Source organism: Microtus oregoni, unplaced genomic scaffold, assembly GCF_018167655.1.
Source record: "Microtus oregoni isolate MIOR12 unplaced genomic scaffold, Mior012 000034F_ref0000314, whole genome shotgun sequence".
Taxonomy (NCBI): Eukaryota; Metazoa; Chordata; class Mammalia; order Rodentia; family Cricetidae; genus Microtus; species Microtus oregoni.
Window position 1 is genome coordinate 22407782 of NW_024543093.1, and position 21823 is coordinate 22429604.

Consider the following 21823-nt stretch of genomic DNA (forward strand, 5'->3'; position numbering starts at 1 on the left):
TTAAAATTCCAGAGATACTAGCAAACCAAGATCAATTTATGACCTTCTTGAAAAATCCAGATTAAAATGAAGATTGAATTCCAACTTCTGAACAACTACAGGTACTCCATGTTCTGTGGACTTAAGGCAAGATTTAAAAATAATGTCTTTTTTATTTGAATTAGAAAATCATGTAAATTATATCTTTATTCTGTATGTTAAAACAGAATTATATTACAACTTCATAGTAGCAGACATTTAACTGGAAAAATACTCTGTCTACAAATAGACATATGAAATTGGTGAGGTAAAATAGGCTCATGTATGCAGAACACCCTGAGAAGCCCTGCGATGACTGACTGGAAATTCACCTTACAGCATTTCCCTCATGCTAACAATTTTTTTGGAGACAGACAGTGAGACTTGGCCAAATAAATGTTTTCTACAATTTAATGAGAATATGGTCAGACAATATAGACTTGGAAAGAATTTTAACCTAAAGACATGTGATTAAGCTATTATAAACACAGGATTTTGTGTTAAAACTCACCTAAACATTCAAACATTGGAAGGCAGGAAATCATTGGTAGTTTGGCAGTGGTAACTAAAGTAATTTACAGATAGGATGTCATCATTTAGCATAGAAATTTTAGAAAGATTCCAATCGTTAGTGCATTTTCTGCTACTGTAACAAAATGCCTTAGGTTCACTTTCTAGAAAGTAAATGAGGTAGATTTAGCTCTCACTCAGGAGAGATAGAGTGGGAAAATCCCTGGTTCTTCCATCAAGATAATGTGAGATATTTGGTGAAATTATTTCCACAAAGGCAATACTTCCCTTTTGCTTCTGCTCATTCACAGTGTGCCTGAACTTGACTGAATATAAACTTCTGTCTGTGGCAGTGTAGCATAACCACTGTCTTTTTGAGGGGAGAACAAGGCAACATACAACTATATTGTTGCATTTGAACTTCAAGTTCATGACCCGAGGAAGAACAACATGTGTGCAACAGGTGGCTATGGACTGTGGATGCTTACCACTTAGGAAACACTTAATTTTATTTTTCTGTCCTCAGCTATTTTTTGTCGTGTCTGCAGTCTGTTGGAGGGCAGACCTCAATAAAATCTATGTGATGGAATTCACCCAGCTCAGAAAATAAACAAACTAATAGCTTCAGAGAGTCACCAAATATGACCAGATTCACTAGACCTCTTCTTTCTCAAGCGTGTATAAGCAGTAAGGACTGCTAAGAGACTCGAATAGGCTGTCACCTGTAGGAGGAGACCTAACAAAGTACCTAGAATAGCCTCAGACCAACTAAGGTTATCTGGAAAGATGACTGTCAAGGACTGTGCATTGAGGTCCAGATTTTTACCTTTTTTGAGCTGATAACTATGTTAAAAGTATGTTTTTGTCGATACAGCTGTCTTTAAATATTTGATGCTCCTGCAAGTAAAAATTCCCTCACCCATGTTCCTTTAAGTAATCCCAATAAACTCACTGGTTCACCAAGTTGGAATTTTGTATTATTTAATTCTCAGCTGTTAAGGGTCGAACACGCAGCAAGGACATGCGTGCCACACTAGGATGTCTAAGGCTTCAGTCAGTCTAAGAAATCTGCTTTACTGATGAAGACAAGTATCAAAGAAACTTTGCATTGGGAAGTGAAGGGAAAGCCTTTCTTGGCCAGGACATGGGTGGGGGTTTGGGTTAGAGAAGCCTTGTAGTTATGAGCAGAGGATTGGATCAAAGGCATTCTAGCTCGGAAAGGAGCACAGTATAAAGGACTAAGATGGTTCATTAGTGTACAGGCTGGCAACAATTTGTAGGAGGAAAGAAGTACAGTGAATTCTGTCAGCTATAGGACTAAAGAAAACTCAGGGAAACATTTCAGAAAGTACATGCATACAAATCCAGGAAACAAATTTATGGGGATCTAATCTCTGCTGGGTGTTAATTAGGAAATTTCTAGGAAACTCAAGATTTCTCTACTCCAACTAACCCAACACTCACTGTCATTCCATTGACACCACACGGTGAATTTATTTATTCATTCCTAGTTTTACATAATTCATGTCAATGACTCAAAATTACCAACCCTTGTTTAAATCTCTCACTTTTGGAGGCTTATATTTGTGAAATTTTAGTAATACATAGGCCCATGTATCTTTCAACATATGAATTATCCATAACTAAAAAAAATGCTCAGTCATGGACTCATAATTTTAGACCAAAACTTTTTCTCATCTGAAAAATTCTCTCAATATACTGACTAGCTAGATTGTCAACAGAGAATCAACCCAGAAATGTGGGACTTATTCTTGATTCTTTTTTATCTTTATTAACAGATATCAGTTTACATTTTTATAATTTTAGTACGATTACCTCTTTTCCCACTTTCATCTTCATAAAACAGACTTCCATCAAATAAACAAGTTCTTCTTTCCACAACTAATCCACCCACTAGTCTGTTCCCTGACCTTTTCTCTTACTGACATTTCAGTTTCTTCTCCCAAGCTTAAATTTTTCAGTTCATAGTTTTGTACTTGCAGCACCAAAATGCTCAATGATAATATTTGTCATTAATCATAAAATAGTCTCATTTTAAGCACATATCTATAATTTCAAAAAAGCAAAGGACTTGCATTAGGATGTTGTATTTTTACTGTTTAACCAACTTCTTAATTCTATTTTAGATTTTAAAAATGCATAGAGCGTTTGAAAATACCTTTCTAAAAAAGATGGTACATGATTATTCATTATTTAAGATGAAAAGTTTTAACATGGGTGAACTAATAACTTAGGATTAATTCATAAGATGCCTTCCTACTCTAAAGAGAAAGGCAAATGCGTATACATTATGTGTTTTACATTTTAAGTACCTGTTATTATGTCCATGATGAATGTACTAAACATCAGATACCAATCTAATTTTTTTATAAACCTTTGATTTGAAAATAGACAAAAATTAGCAAATAAGTAATAAATTTACTTGAAGTCATGCTTTGCCCAAGTCAACAAAAGATATGAATGGAACTCTAAGATGAAAGTAGGTATGTTGCTTGGAAAGTCAGGCATTAATTCTATATTACTACAGAACTGACTCCATCCAGCAAGGAACAACTGAAGGTCTTGCCTTTGTCTGGATTTCTATCAGCAGAATTAAAAGGGGGGGGTGACCTGAAAAGCAAAGTTATTATTTAAATTGCAAGGCACCTTTTTTAAATATAAAAGTCTTTCCTGTTATGCAAAAGAAGTTTATAAACTAGGTTCCACCTAACTGAATAACGTTTTAGCATGGATTTGGATATGATGTCTTATTAAGGCTTCTGCTCTGGAGATTATCCCACGGAGAGAATGAGAAGCAATCCCATTACAGGCAGCATAACTCTGCTTCTCAATGCACAGGAATCTGAGATTGACTTTCTATCTCCTCATTTTCTGAAGTTTAAACACCAACGTTAGAGTTATATTCCTTAGTGATCAGCTGATTGGTGACAGAATATAGGACTCCAGAGAATTAGCTAAATTTCAGTTGAAAGAGAATCAGAGTTAGAATTGACTTCATAGTCATCATTATTTTTATAAAAAGTAATAACAATGCATTTCGAAAATGTCATTTTAGTATTATAGTAACGAGGACACAGGAGATAGATTGAACCTGAATTACCTAAATGTGGCTGAGGAAGAAGAATTTCCAGCTACAATACTTTTAAGGAAACAAATAGCCAGAAAACTCCTGCATCAAGGTAAGTATGGGGATAAATATGTATGTATATGTATATGTGAGTGTGTGTGTGTGTGTGTGTGTGTGTGTGTGTGTGTGTATATAAAGGAAACCAACTGGAAACCTGGGAAGCAAACTAGACTATTGAAAATTAGCATCTTTCTTTACGGTAGAGAAAATGAGCAGTATATATATATATATATATATATATATATATATATATATATAGCATTTTACATATATTTTTGGGGATTTATATCTGATATTACATGAAAACTATTTTTTTTTTCAAAATCATCCTTCAGACTTTACTCACAATTCAATGAATATCATGGCTTCTTAATTTGTTCTCACTGTATGGCCCAGAGTGAGTGCAGCCTCTCTGTCTGTGTACCTTAGCCTCTTCTATATCAGCATTTATAGCGGGGTCCCACTTTTCCTCACACCAAGCATTCTCCTTAACTGATCAATTTTGATAGTATATTATTCTTCACACTTGTCTCACTCATTTTTCAGTACTTTTGTTCCTTTAAGACACTGTTTCAGCTTTATGTTTGAGACATGACAAGGCAATATCATACACTAACATATCTCATCTAGAAAGTGATGATAGTTACAAAAGCCTTACACAGAATTCAAGGATCTGTAGTAAAGGCAAGCATTTCTAAGCTAATCACAAAGGCCTCACTGTGGAGGTTAAGATTCCAACAATCAAGGGAACAAATAGCTAGCAGGGGATTCTCCACAGTTTAGAGCCTCTGAAAGGGTCACATTCCTTCCAAGCAGGAGATATGTCAAGGATGCTGGTAAGATTAGAGCAATGCTGGAGGCACAGGGCAGGGCACAAGATTGAAGATGTGGCAGTATAGAGTTTCAAAGGGTAGATGACAGAGTATGAAGTATTCTGTATCAAATTCCCTGGAGGATCAAAAACAGGTTGATGATGTAACTCATGTTTTTAAACAAAAGAAAACAAAACCTACCCCTGGACCCAGCAATACCACTCTTGGGAATATACCCAAGAGATGCCCTATCATACAACAAAAGTATTTGCTCAACTATGTTCATAGCAGCATTGTTTGTAATAGCCAGAACCTGGAAACAACCTAGATGCCCTTCAATGGAAGAATGGATGAAGAAAGTATGGAATATATACATATTAGAGTACTACTCAGCAGTAAAAAAACAATGACTTCTTGAATTTTGCATGGAAATGGATGGAAATAGAAAACACTATCCTGAGTGAGGTAAGCCAGACCCAAAAAGAGGAACATGGGATGTACTCACTCATATTTGGTTTCTAGCCATAAATAAAGGACATTGAGCCTATTATTCGTGATCCTAGAGAAGCTAAATAAGAAGGTGAACCCAAAGAAAAACATATAGGCATCCTCCTGAATATTAGCCTTCATCAGGCGATGAAAGGAGACTGAGACAGAGACCCACATTGGAGCACCAGACAGAAATCTCAAGGTCCAAATTAGGAGCAGAAGGAGAGAGAGCACAAGCAAGGAACTCAGGACCGCGAGGGGTGCACCCACACAGTGAGACAATGGGGATGATCTATGGGGAACTCACCAAGGCCAGCTGGCCTGGGTCTGAAAAAGCCTGGGATAAAACCGGACTCTCTGAACATAGTGGACAATGAGGACTACTGAGAACTCAAGAACAATGGCAATGGGTTTTTAATCCTACTGCACATACTGGCTTTGTGGGAGCCTAGGCAGTTTGGTTGCTCACCTTACTAGACCTGGATGGAGGTGGGTGGTCCTTGGACTTCCCACAGGGCAGGGAACCCTGATTGCTCTTTGGGCTGACAAGGGAGGAAGACTTGATCCTTGGATAATAATTAAATAAATAAATAAATAAATATTCCCTCAGAGTGGAAAAATTACAGGAAGCAAAACCTTTCCTTGGGTCCCTGGTATACAGTGATTATACATAGACTACACAAGAAGGTCTATAGCAAGGATTAGGATTTATATGAGTTTATATGAGATAATGATTACAACTTAAATATAGGTCAAAGGAAGGGATTGAAGTTTTTATTTTAAAAGCTACATACATTAAAAAGCTGGAGATTCTAAGGATAGTTAGAGAAATTGCAAAATAGACAGGATGTAGGGAAAATGAATTTATATTTACAGGTACATGTTGAATAATGAAGAAAGTATATAATCAGTTTGAAATATGAATATAAGAATTATAAATGTGACAAACACTGTTGGATTGATTGTATTTTCTTACATGGGAAAGTATATATTTGGTTCTTTTTATCTCTTCAATAATTATGAATATTTTCTTCTCATTTTTATTCCAACACACAAGGCATTGTCTTTTCTTAGCAAGAATTCAGTATTGTCCCGCCAGCCTGAGGCATAAAGTGAATCTATGGTGCAGAGGGGCTGCATAATATATACCATTCCTAACCACTGAGGAAAAAATGAGGTGTGATCCTTTCTAGTCTGGAAAATGTATTTCATTTTACTATTTTTTTAACCATTCCTCCCAAATAAAAATTGTAAATAAAGAAAATGAATTAACCTTTCATAACAAATGCTATACTCAAGGTCAGTAAACTTAGCAGTTTTGTGGGAGTTACACACTATATCAAGTCAAATAAACCTAAGTCGGATGCATATGTTGTATTTGCCTGTCTCAGAATTGGTGGCGGTTGTAAGTATCACAAACAGCTTTTATTACAAGTTGACATATTTGTTGAGATAATACCAGCAACATGCAAAATGATACATTTTGAACGATAAATTTCTAAGACAGTAACTAGGTATGAAAGGAATAAATGCTGTGGAGCTGCTGACTGCTAACAAATTTATCCACACAGGCAATGGTGGCTAGACCAAAGGGAAATCTGCAACAGAGCATAGCTTACCAAGAGGCTGGCCAGCGATGACCCTGGCATTTTCTCCAGCCACTGCTGCTCTTGCATGGCGCTCACTCATGTACTGGACAAAAGCGTACCCTTTGTGAACGGAGCAGCCAACAATTTTCCCGTACTTTGAAAAAATAGCTTCAATGTCAACTTTTTTGACGATGGCTGTATTTAAATTGCCGATGAAAACCCTCGAGTTGATGGACTTGGGGTCATTCTTATTGGTCACGTTGCTGGTCTGTGTTTTGCCCGTCATGGTTGTCTCACCTTGTTTTAATCCTTAAACAAACAAACAAATAAAATAATAAGAAAATGAAACTACTAAATTCAATATAAATCTCCGGATTTGAACAGGTTTAAAACTGTCCTGTAGAAACTCAAATCCCTAAATATCACAGATAATCTTGTAAAGAAAATTTAGTAATAACAAAGGTAAACATTGCTTGAATAGACCATGTTGGGGAATTACCATGATTAATTACATATAATTTTCAAAAATGCCTCATTTCTGTATTCAATGTTCAGTCCTATATATGACTGAATGTTTTGCAGGTGTCTTATATTTAAGTGTATCTTCATTTGCTATGGAAAATTTAAGGAATACACCTTTCATTCTGTGAAAAGAAAAAAGAAACTAAAAGTCTGCATGTGCAGGTTTGTGGAACAGAATATTTCATTACATAAGCACTTTATAGTGTTTGAACACAGGCAGTGTGCTGCTATATGCTCTGTAACAGGCACACTGGTTTCCTGCTCCGACAGAGGAATCCTATGGTCAGACAACAACCGATTCCACTAAAGGCTAAGGGAAAAAAAAAGGAAAAAGTTATTATTAGAAACTTAATTAGGACTTTTTTTCATTTTTTGGTTAAAGGAAGAATAATTAGTTCTGTTTATGGCATTTAATTGAACCAATAATGCATGTTATTTATTTATGTAAATAAAAAAAGACATACACAGCCATTCATCAATACTCAGAAATTGCAGGAGAATACTGTGACTTTTTTTCTTAGTCTCATTATAAAAAAAAAAAAACTCAATAAAGTTTTTGTTTGAAGACCTTAAAATCCATTTCCATATTTATTGAGAGTTGCTAGTTTGCCAGGTGTCCTCTTTTCTTTAAGAAAAACCATTATGTGAAATGGAAATCTTAGGAGGATTAAACTCCAGTGTAGATGGTCATTGCTGAAGGCTAGTCAGTGGGTGCATTTTTTTTTTTTGGTGACATCTTGCATATTTATATGAAGACATTATTTAAAATATTTCAGCTATAAGATAACAAGTGCAATTGAGGTTTAAGAATAATTTTAAAATGACAGTTTTTATTTCCTTGTTAATCTAGAAGTCTCAAAGCCCCATGAATTAGGTATGCTTGAAAATTCACTCACTATGCATTGAATAGAAGTGCTCTTGAAATCAAGCTCAAGCTAGTAGCTTAAAAGTGTTTCACATAAGGTGTGCATTCAAACTGCCTAGGCTCCCACAAAGCCAGTACGTGCAGTAGGGTCAAAAACCCACTGCAATTGTTTTTGAATTCTCAGTATTCCTCATTGTCTGCTATGTTCAGCTAGTCCGGATTTATCCCATGCTTTTTCAGACCTAGGCCAGCTGGCCTTGGTGAGATCCCAATAGAACATCCCCATTGTCTTAGTGTGTGGGTGCACCCCTCGTGGTCCTGAGTTCCTTGCTCGTGCTCCGTCTCCTTCTGCTCCTGATTTGGACCTTGAGATTTCTGTCCGGTGCTCCCGTGTGGGTCTCTGTCTCTGTCTCCTTTCATCGCCTGATGAAGGTTGATATTCCTGAGGATGCCTATGTGTTTGTCTTTGGATTCACCTTATTTAGCTTCTCTAGGAACATGAATTATAAGCTCAATGTCCTTTATTTATGGCTAGAAACCAAATATGCAGTTTGAATGCACACCTTACGAGACCTGGATAGAGGTGGGCAGTCCTTGGGCTTCCCACAGGTCAGGGAACCCTGATTGCTCTTCGAGCAGATGAGGGAGGGGGACTTGATCGGGGGAGGGGGAGGGAAATGGGAAGCAGTTGTGGGGACGAGGCAGAAATCCTTAATAAATAAATAAATTAAAAAAAAAGTGTTTCACATAAACCTTTTCATTGTTACCTCTGAGGATTTTCTAACTTTTTTTTTTTCAAAATAGACCCTCACACAAGTCATTTAATGAAGGTAGATATAATAAACAAAACATTAACCATTTACATAAAAATTTAAAAAATTATCAAAAAAGGATGATTTAAAACTGACCTATATTATTTCAAGCTTGGCTACATTTTAATTGCCCCTTCATTATGAACTATTGGAGCTAGAACTGTAGAAATTAAAACTAATACTTTTTTCTATTATGAAAGTATATCTCTTGCATACCTCAGGACAAATCTTTGAAAATGCAAGGAAAATTAAGGTACATATTAAAATATCAACTTCTTTGTATAATCTAATGTAGTTTTCTTTTCTTAATATCTCAGAAAAATATCAATTTATACCATAGAAAACCTAATTTCAATTTATAGTTGTATGGCAACTGTTTTCTGAAATATCATATCTGTGATATAATCAACCGTAATAAATTCCTATGCTGATATTTATTGTGTAGATAGGAACCTACTGGCTATAAAGCAATAGTAGGAACTCTTAGATGAGCTTACCTGGATGAGGTAAAATTAATTATTTGTTGACCAACTCAATGTGAGGTTGCACTTCTATTCTGAGAATTCATTATGAATGCCACCTTTATACCATCTGCTACCAAATATATGTATGTCAAGAAAAACATTAATACACCAAATAGAGCTAGATATAGTGATACACTCCTTTATTCTCAGAATTTGGGATCCAGAGACAGGAAAGACCCTGCGAGCACCAGATCAGCCAGATACAGCACATTCCTGGCCTACATAGAGAGACTCGATAAAAACGTAAATTTGCAAACACAATTGGTGATACGAAATACTCTGAAAACTGTCGGTCTTTATCTCCCCCACAAAGATTGCTTTGTTATTCACTCTCAGTCTCCATGACGATGAAAGTTCCATTGAAGTTGTCTGTGTTACCATGTCAATGTTTTCTAAAAATCAGTCGTGGATTGGTTGCCACTGTCCTATTTCTACACTAATACTGAATTAACTAACCTATGTGTCTCTATTACATGAATGTTTGGTCCACTGAAGAAAGAGTTCCACTTACAGTCACGATGACGTAATGGAGATCAAATGACTCAAATATATATAAAACCAAGTAAATACAGACCGTATATCTGGTATTCAGACAATGCTTGTGATGGACATCTGTCTTCTAGGCAAAAATCTACTGGGCAACGTGCAAAAACAAATGGATTAAAGCTTAAACTATGAAAATCTGGAACATCTCAAAGAAAAAGTAAGGCCTTTGTTTTTTTGTCCCCCTCCAAAGGTAAGCAAGGTCAGAGAGCAAAGGACAAATCCTGGTAGGGATTACTGAAAGGTAAGCAAGGTCAGAGAGCAAAGGACGAATCCTGGTAGGGATTACTGAAAGCACAGATGGTGGGCTCACTGTCATGAGAAGAGAGAAACCAAGCTTCAAAATATCTGAGTAGATGTAAAATGAGGAGGTAGTCTTGGGATAAGGGTTAATCAGAAAAAGAGGGTGGGAGAAGACATGGTGTCCAATGAGAAAAAGTACTTGAATTTATGCTGGTAGCCAAAACTGTAAATAAGTAATAAGATGTCAGATGTCAGGTCATGATTATAAAGTACTTGAAAAGTTGTAAGCCTGTGATTTAATAAAACAAAAAAGACTGAGACTAACTCAGTCTTCTACCAGCAGGGGGTGGAGGGCCCATACTGACCCCTGGGTCATTAAGATTAGACTTGCAAGAACGGGGCCTTAGCAATGGGTACAAATGATGCCTAAAATTTTCTTTGGGATCAATAATGCAAAACAAAACAAACAAACAAACAAACAAACAAAACAAAAAGAAAACCCACAAACACAGAACAATGATGACATGATTGTTAGCATAGGGCAGAGCATTCTTTAAAAAATATAGCTCGAGTGAACGGCCATATGAGACTGGCTATCTCCGGGATCCAGCCAAAGTTCCTTTAATTTCATCAGTTTAGAAAATATTACCACTTATCTACAGAAGAAATATTAAAGATGAATCAGATGAAAATTTAAAAGACAAAACTTCTTGTTTCTAAGATTTGAAACATACTCCATGGATATATATTACAGATGATAAGTGACTGCAGAACTGACAAATTTAATACTGCAAAAATATGGAATATCCAAAGTGCAGTAAAAAGGGAAAACCCTGAAAAATGAACTAAAGAGCTTCAGACAGCTGAGCGAATGGTATAAGGCTGTTTATCATGCATAATCCTGGAAGAATTCGCAGAAAAAATATTTAAAAATATGATGGTACCAATCCTCCTAAATTTCATAAAAATGATAATATTAAAATATTTGAGAATCTCTATGTATCCTGAGGAGAAAAATATTGCAAAGGAAAACACATGAGATACATCATAATCAAATTGCAGAAAGCCATTTCCAAGGAGCTTGAGCATTGCAAGAAACCCTGAATCCTGTCACTACAAAAAATATGACAAAAGAAGAATTAACTTTTTTCAAGGGAAAGATTTTTGTTTCTATTGTTTTTAATAAGTTTTCAGAGAGAGAGAGAGAGAATGGTTCTGTGAAAAAAAACGCTGTGAAATAAAAGATAACTTTAAACTACTGTTGCCCCATTGAACTTTCTGTGGAGTCAAAGGTAAATGATATTTTCATTCCTCTCCTCAAAAATCTAATAGGTATACTGGAATGTGACTACTTCAAATACCACATGCATAATGTGGGAACTGAATTTCCTATGTTTCACTTCATTTAAATAAGGTTGCATTCTACTGGTTGAATTTTTAGTATTACATCAACTCAGCATGTAATCAAAAACAGTATTTATTTATGCTCCATCCATTCTTTAAGAATAAATTTGTTTTGAGATTAGAACATATAGGGCTCTGGTAGTATTAAGTATATTTTAAATAAACAACAAGTAAAAAGTTCAAGTACCAGCTTCTAGGTAAATACTAAAATTACTAAGGATTTTCATTTTTAAAACAGAACATGTCAATGAATCCTGTAGAAATCATAAATAATGTAGTTAGAATATATCATTTTTAAATGTATTTAAGAGTCTTACTCTTAAACTATTGCAAGATATACTATCTATAAATTAAAGGCAGCTTTAGTTTAATTTAGAGAAAATATCTTTGAAACAGACAAAATTAGCACACAAGAATTCCATCCTTACTCATTGTTTACTGAGTGTTGATTTTCCAATCTCAATTTAAAAATTACTCAGATACCAACTGAAATTTAAATGAATAAACATTAATAAAATATGCAAGCATTTAAGAAAGTCACCTAACAAGAGTAATTTATTCAATATTGAAGAATTTAGGGATAGAGCAAAGAGATACACAAGAAAGAGCAAGAAAGAATAAACTGTATTGTACAAGCTATCATCCATTGTAGTCCAGAGCTGTCATCAGTATCATTCTAAAGGTCAAACAACAAACAAGTCATGAGAGCAAAACTGAACATATAATTAAGAGAATGGGTGACAGGTGAGATGGAGAGAGGGGGGAGGAGAAGAAGAAGGAGGAGAAGGAGGAGGAAGAGGAGGAAAAAGAGAAATTCATCTAAGAGCAGCTAATGTCAGAAGCATTCAGTAGATGTAAACATGCAGTAGATAGACAGCTAGTTCTCAAAACACAGACGTAGACAGTTAATATTTTCTAAAGATTTTAAAATTCCACTTGTTGGTATAAGTGCATTTATATTCATCATTAGAAAATGCTGAAGCAGATCTGAAATAAAGAAATGTGCTTATTTAAGCTTATATTATTAGAGGCTATAACTCAAAGCAACATTCTACAACTCTGGATTTATTCTTAAGAAAACCATAAAAAAAAGAAAAAAGAAAAGAAAACCATACACATTTTTTTTAAAAAAAATTTTTTTTGTTTTCCAGACTACTGACAGTTTTTCAATAGCTCACAAAAAAAAAAAAAATACTTGGAGAGGTGGTGGTGGCACAAATGTTCAATCCCTGCATTCTTAAAGCAGAGATAGGCACATGTCTATAGGGAGTTCTAGGACAGCCAAAGCTACACAGAGAAACCCACTCCCAAAACAAACAAATAAGCAAACAAAACCAAATTAAAAAAAGAAAACAAACTGCTAATTACATGCTGAAATGACAAAGCAAAACATTTATAATATTATCTTGGGAAAAATATGCTCTCAGATTGGCAATGAGAAAAAAATAACTGGAAAGCATTTGGTGGTGGCTTTGCCATTTATAAAGATAAAAATGATAGCAATAGTGAAAAATTAAGTCTTAAGGATCAAACTGCTTTAGGGAATAAACCATAAGTAGCTCTTAGTAAAGAGTTAGGGAAATGTAAATTTGAAATGCTATACATGAGGAGCAGAGGAAAAATATAATCCCACTCTGAACACATGTGAGGATTAAAAACTTCATTTTTTCTTTATCAGTTTTAAATTCCTAGAAAAGGATATACATTAAGTAAAATCTGATGATTTTTTATGTCACATATCATTAAATATTACTTGAACATTTTATTGTTCTCTTGTTAAACAACTGTATTATGCAATAGTTAAGTGGGTACATATAGAATTTTATGCCATTATTTCTTTCCATATACCACTTGCCATTTATCTTATTTCCAATTTTCATATTCAATAAGCATAGACTGAAATTGTTTGGTAACATACGGTCGGTGGTATTTATCACCAGTCATCAAGGAGTCTCCTAAATCTCAGAGAATTCTCCACGTTCAGGGCAGTATGGTAGGAGTGCCTGCTTGAGCATACTGACAGAAGTTGTGACTTATGCCCATTCTTCCCACCTCAAAAGACATTGCTGATTAATTATTCTGGGTATTATCCACAATTAATTATTATATACACAATAATCCAAGAGACTCTGGTCTGTAGTGGAAAACAGAGATGGTTTAAGGAAGTCAGAAGTGGCAAATTTAGTCACACTCAGGGAACCATGAATTCGTGTTTGGAGTTTTCCATGAATTTTCTTCAAATCATTCTCATCTGGAAACACACAGAGATTACACTAATCTCTTCTGTTAAGTAAACACCTTATTAAAGCTGCAGATTAATTTTTAATGTATTGGATTTTTAATAATCTGCCATATATCCCTCTATTCTTCCTCTTTTCCTTCTTTTGTTTCTTTATTTATTTTTATGGAAAAATATCAGATAAAACAACTGAAGTTTGGTTTAAAGCATGATGGGGAAGGAATGCCAGAGGAAGCATGAGACATTGGGTAGGCAACCGTTCACCTTTATGCAGTCAGAAACCAGAAAAGAAGAAATGCTGCTGCTTAGATCACGTTCTCATTGTGTTCCCCTTTGGTTGAGGCTGGAACCCAGCTCAAAGGATGATACTGTCCATATTCAGGACAGATCTACCCTTTTGGTTGAATATCGATCTACCCTTTTTGGTTGAATATCTGTGAAAACAACCTCACAAACAAAACCAGAGGTACTTACTCCTTTAGATGATTTTAAACTTAGTCAATTTGATAATTATTAACCATAAAATCATTCTTTCAAGTTGTTTGAGTGGATTTTAATGAAAATTGAAGTGTTGCATGTAATAACTCTATCTGTCTGGCTCATTAATATTACTTGCTGAGCAAACATAAAAACCAGAGTTCAAACCACAAACATGAGATAAGAATCCAGATGTGGTCAGGTTTATCTGTCAGGTTCACACTATGGAGCATAAATAAATCAGACAGAAAGGTAACAGTGGGCATAGATATATTAAAGTGAAAAGGGAAAATTTCACAAGGTATTCTCCAAGATAAAGAACTTCAGGCAAATAATAACCCTGGAAAGAGAACTCGTCTCTGAGGGACCATCCTCCTTGCTGGTTGCCCTATTCAGAGAGGTAAGCCTTGAAAATACCTACACAAGACAGGGGAAACAGACATATATATGTACATATATTTACATATATTTGCATATACGTTTATGAATGAAACAATTATAAAACATAGGCTATCATCTTGAGAGTGAAGAAACTCATGAAAGACTTCTGAGGTGTGGGAACAGGGAAGACTTTGAGGGAGGAACAAGAGGAAAGTGATCCAACTATTTTTAAATTTAAAAGAGTAAAACTATCATTTTTTTTGAAATTTAAAGATATTTACATCCTTTCTCTCTTTCTCTTTCCTCTTACAAACACATCTCATGTACCTTCCTTTGTTCCCTCTCTCAAATTCATGACCTCCAGAGTCTTTAAGTCTTGTTTTACACACACACACACACACACACACACACACAGACACACACACACACACACTTCTAAATACAGAAATGCAATACTTTCAGTCAATGTAATGTTACTTGTGTTGTGTAGATACGATTTCAGAACAGACCACTTGGTATTGGATAACCAAAGTGGGGGGCTCCTCTCTGAGAGAAATATTTTCTCTGGCTCTAAGTTTTTAAATCTATGTTTTTGAAGTTAATATTGTGGCTAATACTGCAGTATAAATATCTAACAGTCCAGTTTCCATATTCCTCTTATTTAGTAATTTATATATAAAATAGTGCATTATTTTTATATTTAAAAGTGAGCAGTTAACATAGAGAAGATATGATAAATTCCATATTTTAGGGAGAATGGTTTAAAATTTCAGTGAATATAACATGGAAAGTATTTCAAAATTATTCAAGTGATGCTTTATTTGATAACTCATCAAAATTTAAGTGGCTAAAAATAAAAACTGAAATTATTATAATGGTAAAAATAATCTTATAGAAGCTTTTAAAGGTAAATGTTAGTTTAAAATATCTTGCTATAGAATGTTTGGATAACAACCATAGATATTAGGAAATATATATTCATCTGTAGAATTAAATAATGATTTTATGGAAATTAAGAATATGTCTTTTTACATTGATTTTTAAGATACATTACAAAATATTTCTACTATTGCATTGGTGATTCTTAAGTTGAAAATCACTGCTAGTTCATACTTCAACATTTCAAACTTAGTTAAGAATCTGGAAGATTACTTAATACACTGCATTAAGTTAGATAAGACTATGTTCAATTATTAAATATCTGATGTTATGTTAACCTTAATTACCTTTTTGTTAACCATAATGAGCATTTTTACCTTATCCCTTGGGACCCAGTGCTGTTTGGCTGAAAGTTAGAGTACATGAGGAACCATTGCTTTCCTTCATATGAGAAATAAACCACCTGTGGAAATTGTAGCCAGTTTGAAGCACAGGTTGACACAGGTCCCAAATCACAAATCAAGTAGAAAAAAAAAAAAAGAAAGCCATACTCTGTTCTCTGACTTGAGTAGACATTAGTCCCTTCAGTACTTGACACTTATTTCTCTCTGTTCTTAAGTCTAAAGATACAAGATCAAGTTCACTGTTCCAGTGATAGCAGTAGCTCTGAAATTCAGTCAATATCTTATTTCAAGGGTAAAGCACAAGAATCTATTAACAAAAAGACAGAGTGAGCCAGAAGAACACACAGGGGCCATGGTACTATGGCTTCTGTATCTCTCCTAATCCTGTTACTGGGTCTTCAGACACAAAAGCATTGCTGTGGGACAATACTCTTGTACATTGTAAAGATTTGTCACTCGTATTACTTTAATAAAATGCTAGTTTTCAAGTAGCCAGGCAGGAAGTATAGGCAGGACACCCAGACTAAGAGTATTCTGGAAAGCAGAGATAAGGTCACTACCCAGATTCAAAGAAAATAAGATGAGAATGCCTCACTGAGAAAGGTACCAGGCCATGTGGCCAAATGTAGACAAGAATTATTGGTTAAGTTGTAAGAGACAGTGAATAATAAGCCTGATCTAATAGACCAACCCGTTTAAAGGTAAGATAATCCTCTGTGTGTTTCTTTATAATTGAATGGCAGTAGGGAAACTTCTGTTTACCTTGATACAGCCAAGGTCTCTTACAAAGATGCCATTCACATGCTATCACTTGTATATTCTATTCTATTCTATTTATTTATTTATTTGGTTTTTCGAGACACGGTTTCTCTGTGATTTCGGAGTCTGTCCTGGAGCTAGCTCTTGTAGACCAGGCTGGTCTCAAACTCACAAGAGATCCGCCTGCCTTTGCCTCCCGAGTGCTGGAATTAAAGGCGTGAGCCACCACTGCTCGGCTCATATCACTTGTATATTCAACTTCACTTAAAAGTTTGGTGTTTGTGGAAAAGAAAAAGTTTCCTCTGAACAATTAGAGCAATGATGTTCTATCAGAGATAACTACATAGTTATTTATATTCATTCAATTATTAAATTAAGTGAGAATTTCCATAGATTTATTTTAAAGGAGGGAAATTAAATGTCAACTTTAAATTGGAAAGTTAAATCACAAAATAAAAAAGATTCAAAAGAGATAAAAATATGTGAAACACTCAGCTTAAGGGTTAGTCTTAAGTACTCTGATATTCTCTGTAATATCACCACACTGATACAACCCCAGGAAATTCTGTGTGTATGATATTTCTTGAAATCTTTCTCTTCTGCAAAATAAAATTTTGGTTAAAAGCTGAAGATGATCATTTATATATGCTTTTCCTCATGGCCAGCTTGGTTTGGACTCAATACTGCTCAGAGTCAGAGCAGGAAATAAAACTCACAGCCAAAAGACTCTTTTGTGCCTGAAGGAGAAGGTTAGCCAGGGGAAGCACACATTGTGGTGTAAGGGTCTTGGACAATAGAATGATGAAGGGGTAAGTCTGATGTGGAGTCAGGGAGGATTCTGTAACTTCTGGGCATCTGTACATGAGAGATTGTGCACCAAAGTACAGCTGCATCCTGAAGACTTAAGTTAAAAAGAAATCCCACACTAGCACAGAACTGAGTATAATAAGGAGTTAATTGTTAATTGTTTATGGGTAGACTCACAGATCACAGTCCTACTCAAGTGGGCTGGTAACTTAAAGGCTACTGGCTGAAATATGTCTCTTCAGCACTTCCTCCTTTTGATTAAATAACAGAGTTCTAAGCCTAATACAAAGTTATATACAATAAAAACAAAAATTAAATATAAAAATTAGTATTGCAACTAGCATAAACAATATTAAGCAAAAAACATGATAAATGTTCCAATAATTATCCTATCTTAAAGAGTTCACATTTTGTATTATAAATAACTTTGCCAAGTCATAAGAGGAAAGTAACTATGACTATCTAGTCCTCAATCCCATTGAAGACTCAAGAAGGAAAATAATATTACTTGAGTAAGCAGGAAGTGCAATCAAGCAACTTCCAAAATGTGCAACAAATGACAGAGACAACTGGCTACTTGGTCAATCACCCAGTCTCATTTGCAAAGTTGGAGCAACCAACTTTAACTTAGACCTAGAGACCATTTTCAGAAGCAGGAAATTTTTCAAAGCCATCTTACCCAGTCCTGACAAGATTTGACCGTCTTTTATCTTGTATCCTGCTTGTCCTGTCTCGTCATCGTGCATTTTGTCAGTGATTGGTGCATGGGCAGTTCCTTGCCCTAAGGCAAGTTTTGCCAAGAAGAAAACTAGCTCCATGTGGTGTGTCTTCATTGCTCAACATTTTCTCAGGAACAATTGTGCCTCACGTCAACAGAACCTTAAGTTATTTGAATGCCATATTCTATAGCTCTTTGAATTGGTTGAAGCTTACCTATCTATGCAGAGCACACTCTCTATGTATCTAAAGAACCTAATTAGTCTAACTTTAAGTATGACAAACATGGAAGACTATTGACCTATAATTCTTAATACCTGTATTGCTTAAATACTAAGACTTTACATTAGAATAAGATGCTCAGATGTTATTCTTAAAAATACCCTCTAATAAATTTTATGACTCTCATTCCATAAAATTAAAAAATATTACTTTCAATAATAGTCAAAATTACAACTTTGTATCCTTTTTTTCCTGAGCCACCTATTCGTAAATGGTATGGCATTAATTACATTCATGAAATTCAACAAGGCAAGAGAACTCAAGGCAGAAACATTGTTATATGCTCTTGTAAGAAATCTATTATATGATGCTAGCAGCAGGGAAGTAATAAGAGGATAATCCTTCTCTATATACTGAATGAAGATCAGCTACATTTCCCAAACTCATTCTCTGAATAAAACATTTCTCTCCATCTGAAATTTTCAGGCTGTTTGAAACTGAGTTTCAAGAGCTTAAGCACTGGTAAACACACAGGGAACATTCACCCAATCTTAGTTAACAGGTCCATTCTATTTCTGTCACCTTTGTTCGAGCTGCCAGTCAGGACAGGTCCCTCAGGTGTTAGCTGTCGACCCTGTGTGATTTCATGCAGGTTACTGAAATGCCTGCAGAAATGAGCACGTTTCAGCCATCACTGTGTGCCTTTTGCAGACTGTCCAGGAGCAAAATGTCTTAAATCCCATAAGTTCCCTAAACATCTTTGCTTCTCATAAATATAAGTAGTCTTTTTATAATATTTGTGATAGGGAGATTACCTGCCAACCTTAGTGTTTAGAGATGTTCTAAGCAGCAAAGTAAAGTGATATGGGCACAATTTCATTATATGTATAGATAACAGAGTTCCCACTTACCAGTCCCTGAAGTTCAAGAGTATGAACCTAGAACGATTGATTCACATAAAAGCTCCTAAGTAAAGCAGATGGGGTAATTTCTCAGTAGAGTAAATTCTAACCTTAATGAGGATTAAGTCTATGAAATCTATGAAGACACAGAAGGCTGTACTTAGCACAGTCTCGGTAATATAAAAATAACATTTAAGAGATACAAATATTAAAACAGTTACACACACATATACACTCTTCTCTCTTCTCTACATAATAGTTAGAATGTGATGATATTTGACACCCTATTATAAGCTTAATACAACTTACGAATTTTTTTTTTTCAATTCAGGATTTCTGTGTAGCTTTAGAGCCAGGCCTGGAACTCAGTCTGTAAGCCAGGCTGGCCTCGAACTCACAGAGTTCTGCCTCTGCCTCCCGAGTGCTGGCATTGATGGTGTGAGCCAACACCACCTGGCACAAATTAGGATTTAAGATTGATTTATCTATCCCTACTACTTTTACTGGCTTTTGGGGAACCCATTCTCTTTGGATGGAACCTTGCTCAGCCTAGATACAGTAGAGAGGGCTTTGGACCTTCTGCAAAGCAATGTGCCTCACCCTCTCTGAAGAGTGGTGGGGTGAGGGGGTAAGTAGTAGGAGTGGCAGGAGAGGAGCGAGAGGGAACTTGGATTGGTATGTAAAATGAAAAAAAAAGAATAGTTTTTTATTTTTTAAAAAATAAACTAAAATAAACTGACCAAAAATTTAAAAATGAAAGATTTAAGACTGCCTTAATCTAGAAGCAGTAGTGGCAGTAGCCATGAGATTATTATACTATTAGCTGCCACCGTTAACTAGGCATTTGTCATCTGTAAGCAGAGTCTGCACTGTCCTTTAACTCTAGTATCGCAAGGGAGACAGACTTTTCTAACTTGGAGGACAAAGCTACCTTAAGCGTTAGAATGCTTGGCTAGTATGGTTACACAAGTAAGAAATGAAGTCTCAACTCTGTATTTTCACAACTGAGTTACTTTGAGCACTTATTTAGCCTTTTTGACATGAAGCTTCTGTGAGTTAGACATAGCAGTACTTGTTATTATGACTTTGGGTATTTAAATAAGATGTAGTAGAAGAGGAAGTATAATTTTTGGCACATGGCAAGTCATTAAGATAATAGTGTACCATGATTGTTAATCGTCATTGTCAACTTGATTACATATAATATCACTACACTTCTGGTTATGTCTACGGGGTTTTCATTTTTCCCTTGGAAAGAATAAACTGTAAAGGGAAGACCGACATTGAATACGAGCAACACCTATCTCTGAGATGCCTCTGGGACTGAACAAAAAAAAAAAAAAAAGAAATTCAGAAAAGCATCAGCATTTATACATTTTGGATAATTTTTTTGGACATTTATTACCAACTGCCTCAAGTTTTTGCTCCCAACATTTGCAGATATCATTATCTATACTTAGAATATGAAGCCCCAATAAGTCTGCATTCCTTATATTATTTTTATCAGGTTATTTCATTACAGAAATGAAAAAAAATAATTGATCCACATGGTTATTATTCAGAATACAAGGCACGAGAGTGGTCCATGCTCTCAGTAGTGCTTCTTCAACAAAAATGTTGTTACAGTCTATTGACTTAATCCAAGGATGACTTACATATCCTCAAAAAAAATTTACCCAGTCAGGCAACTTTCCGACAATGTTTCTGAAGGTGAGTTTGCGTACTAATTCTTAATGTTTTTCATGAGTTCCCATTTAAAAATTATTTTCAAGCTCCTTTGTCGATATGATATAGACTACAATAACATTTTATATAAGGTTATTGAAATATTGAATAGATTCTTGTGAATCAATTTTACCATAACATGTTTTCATCACTAAGTGACATGTAGTAGCTCTGGCTGATAGATGCCTTTTACTCCCAAGCAATTAGCATTTGTAGATATCTTGTATTTCACACTGCAGCCTTCTTAGGCATTTATAGTAATATATTATATAAATAATAAAATTATATATATATATATATATATAAAATAAAAAGATAGAACTGTAAAAGTTCTGGCTTTTGATTGTGTAAAAGTAGTGTTCTAAACAGTTTATGGTTTTTTTATGTTCTCTTAAGTCTTGATTTTATATGCAAAGCCTTGGGTAATTCATATTATGATCAGGTCAGTTATGGTCTATTCATCAAGAGTGTGTCCTAACTCTCTCAATTAAGTATATTGTTTCTAAGAATTTATTTGAGAAACTTTCACTTAATAATTGAGATACTGCCATAAGTAATTTGCCTGTGGAGATGGCCCAGACAAAAACAGATTCAGGAGATTACCAGTTTATTATAGACTGTCTATCATCGGTTATTTGCTCTATGGACTATTTGTAGTTCTTATTAGCCTCCAAGTGGATGAGATGGATAGAAATTAATCTTCAGTTGAGTAAGTTCACTCACACCATGATAAAGTTGTTATAGCTAAGAAATGTCTATGATGGAACTGGAGAAATTTTTCAGTCTTTAATAACACTGGCTGCTTCTTCAGGGTTGCTGGGTCCAACTTTGA

General features: G+C 35.0%; 1 protein-coding gene across 9 annotated transcripts in view; it reads right to left on the minus strand.

Annotated features, from left to right (window-relative positions):
* Positions 1-21823, minus strand: part of Ralyl (RALY RNA binding protein like) — an 816282-nt gene that overhangs the window by 446618 nt on the left and 347841 nt on the right. For all 9 annotated transcript variants that reach the window (XM_041630372.1, XM_041630373.1, XM_041630374.1 and 6 more), the window contains one exon: positions 6597-6875. In XM_041630372.1, the coding sequence (XP_041486306.1) occupies positions 6597-6852 (256 nt within the window). In that variant the 5' untranslated portion in view covers positions 6853-6875. The remainder of the gene's footprint in view (positions 1-6596; positions 6876-21823) is intronic.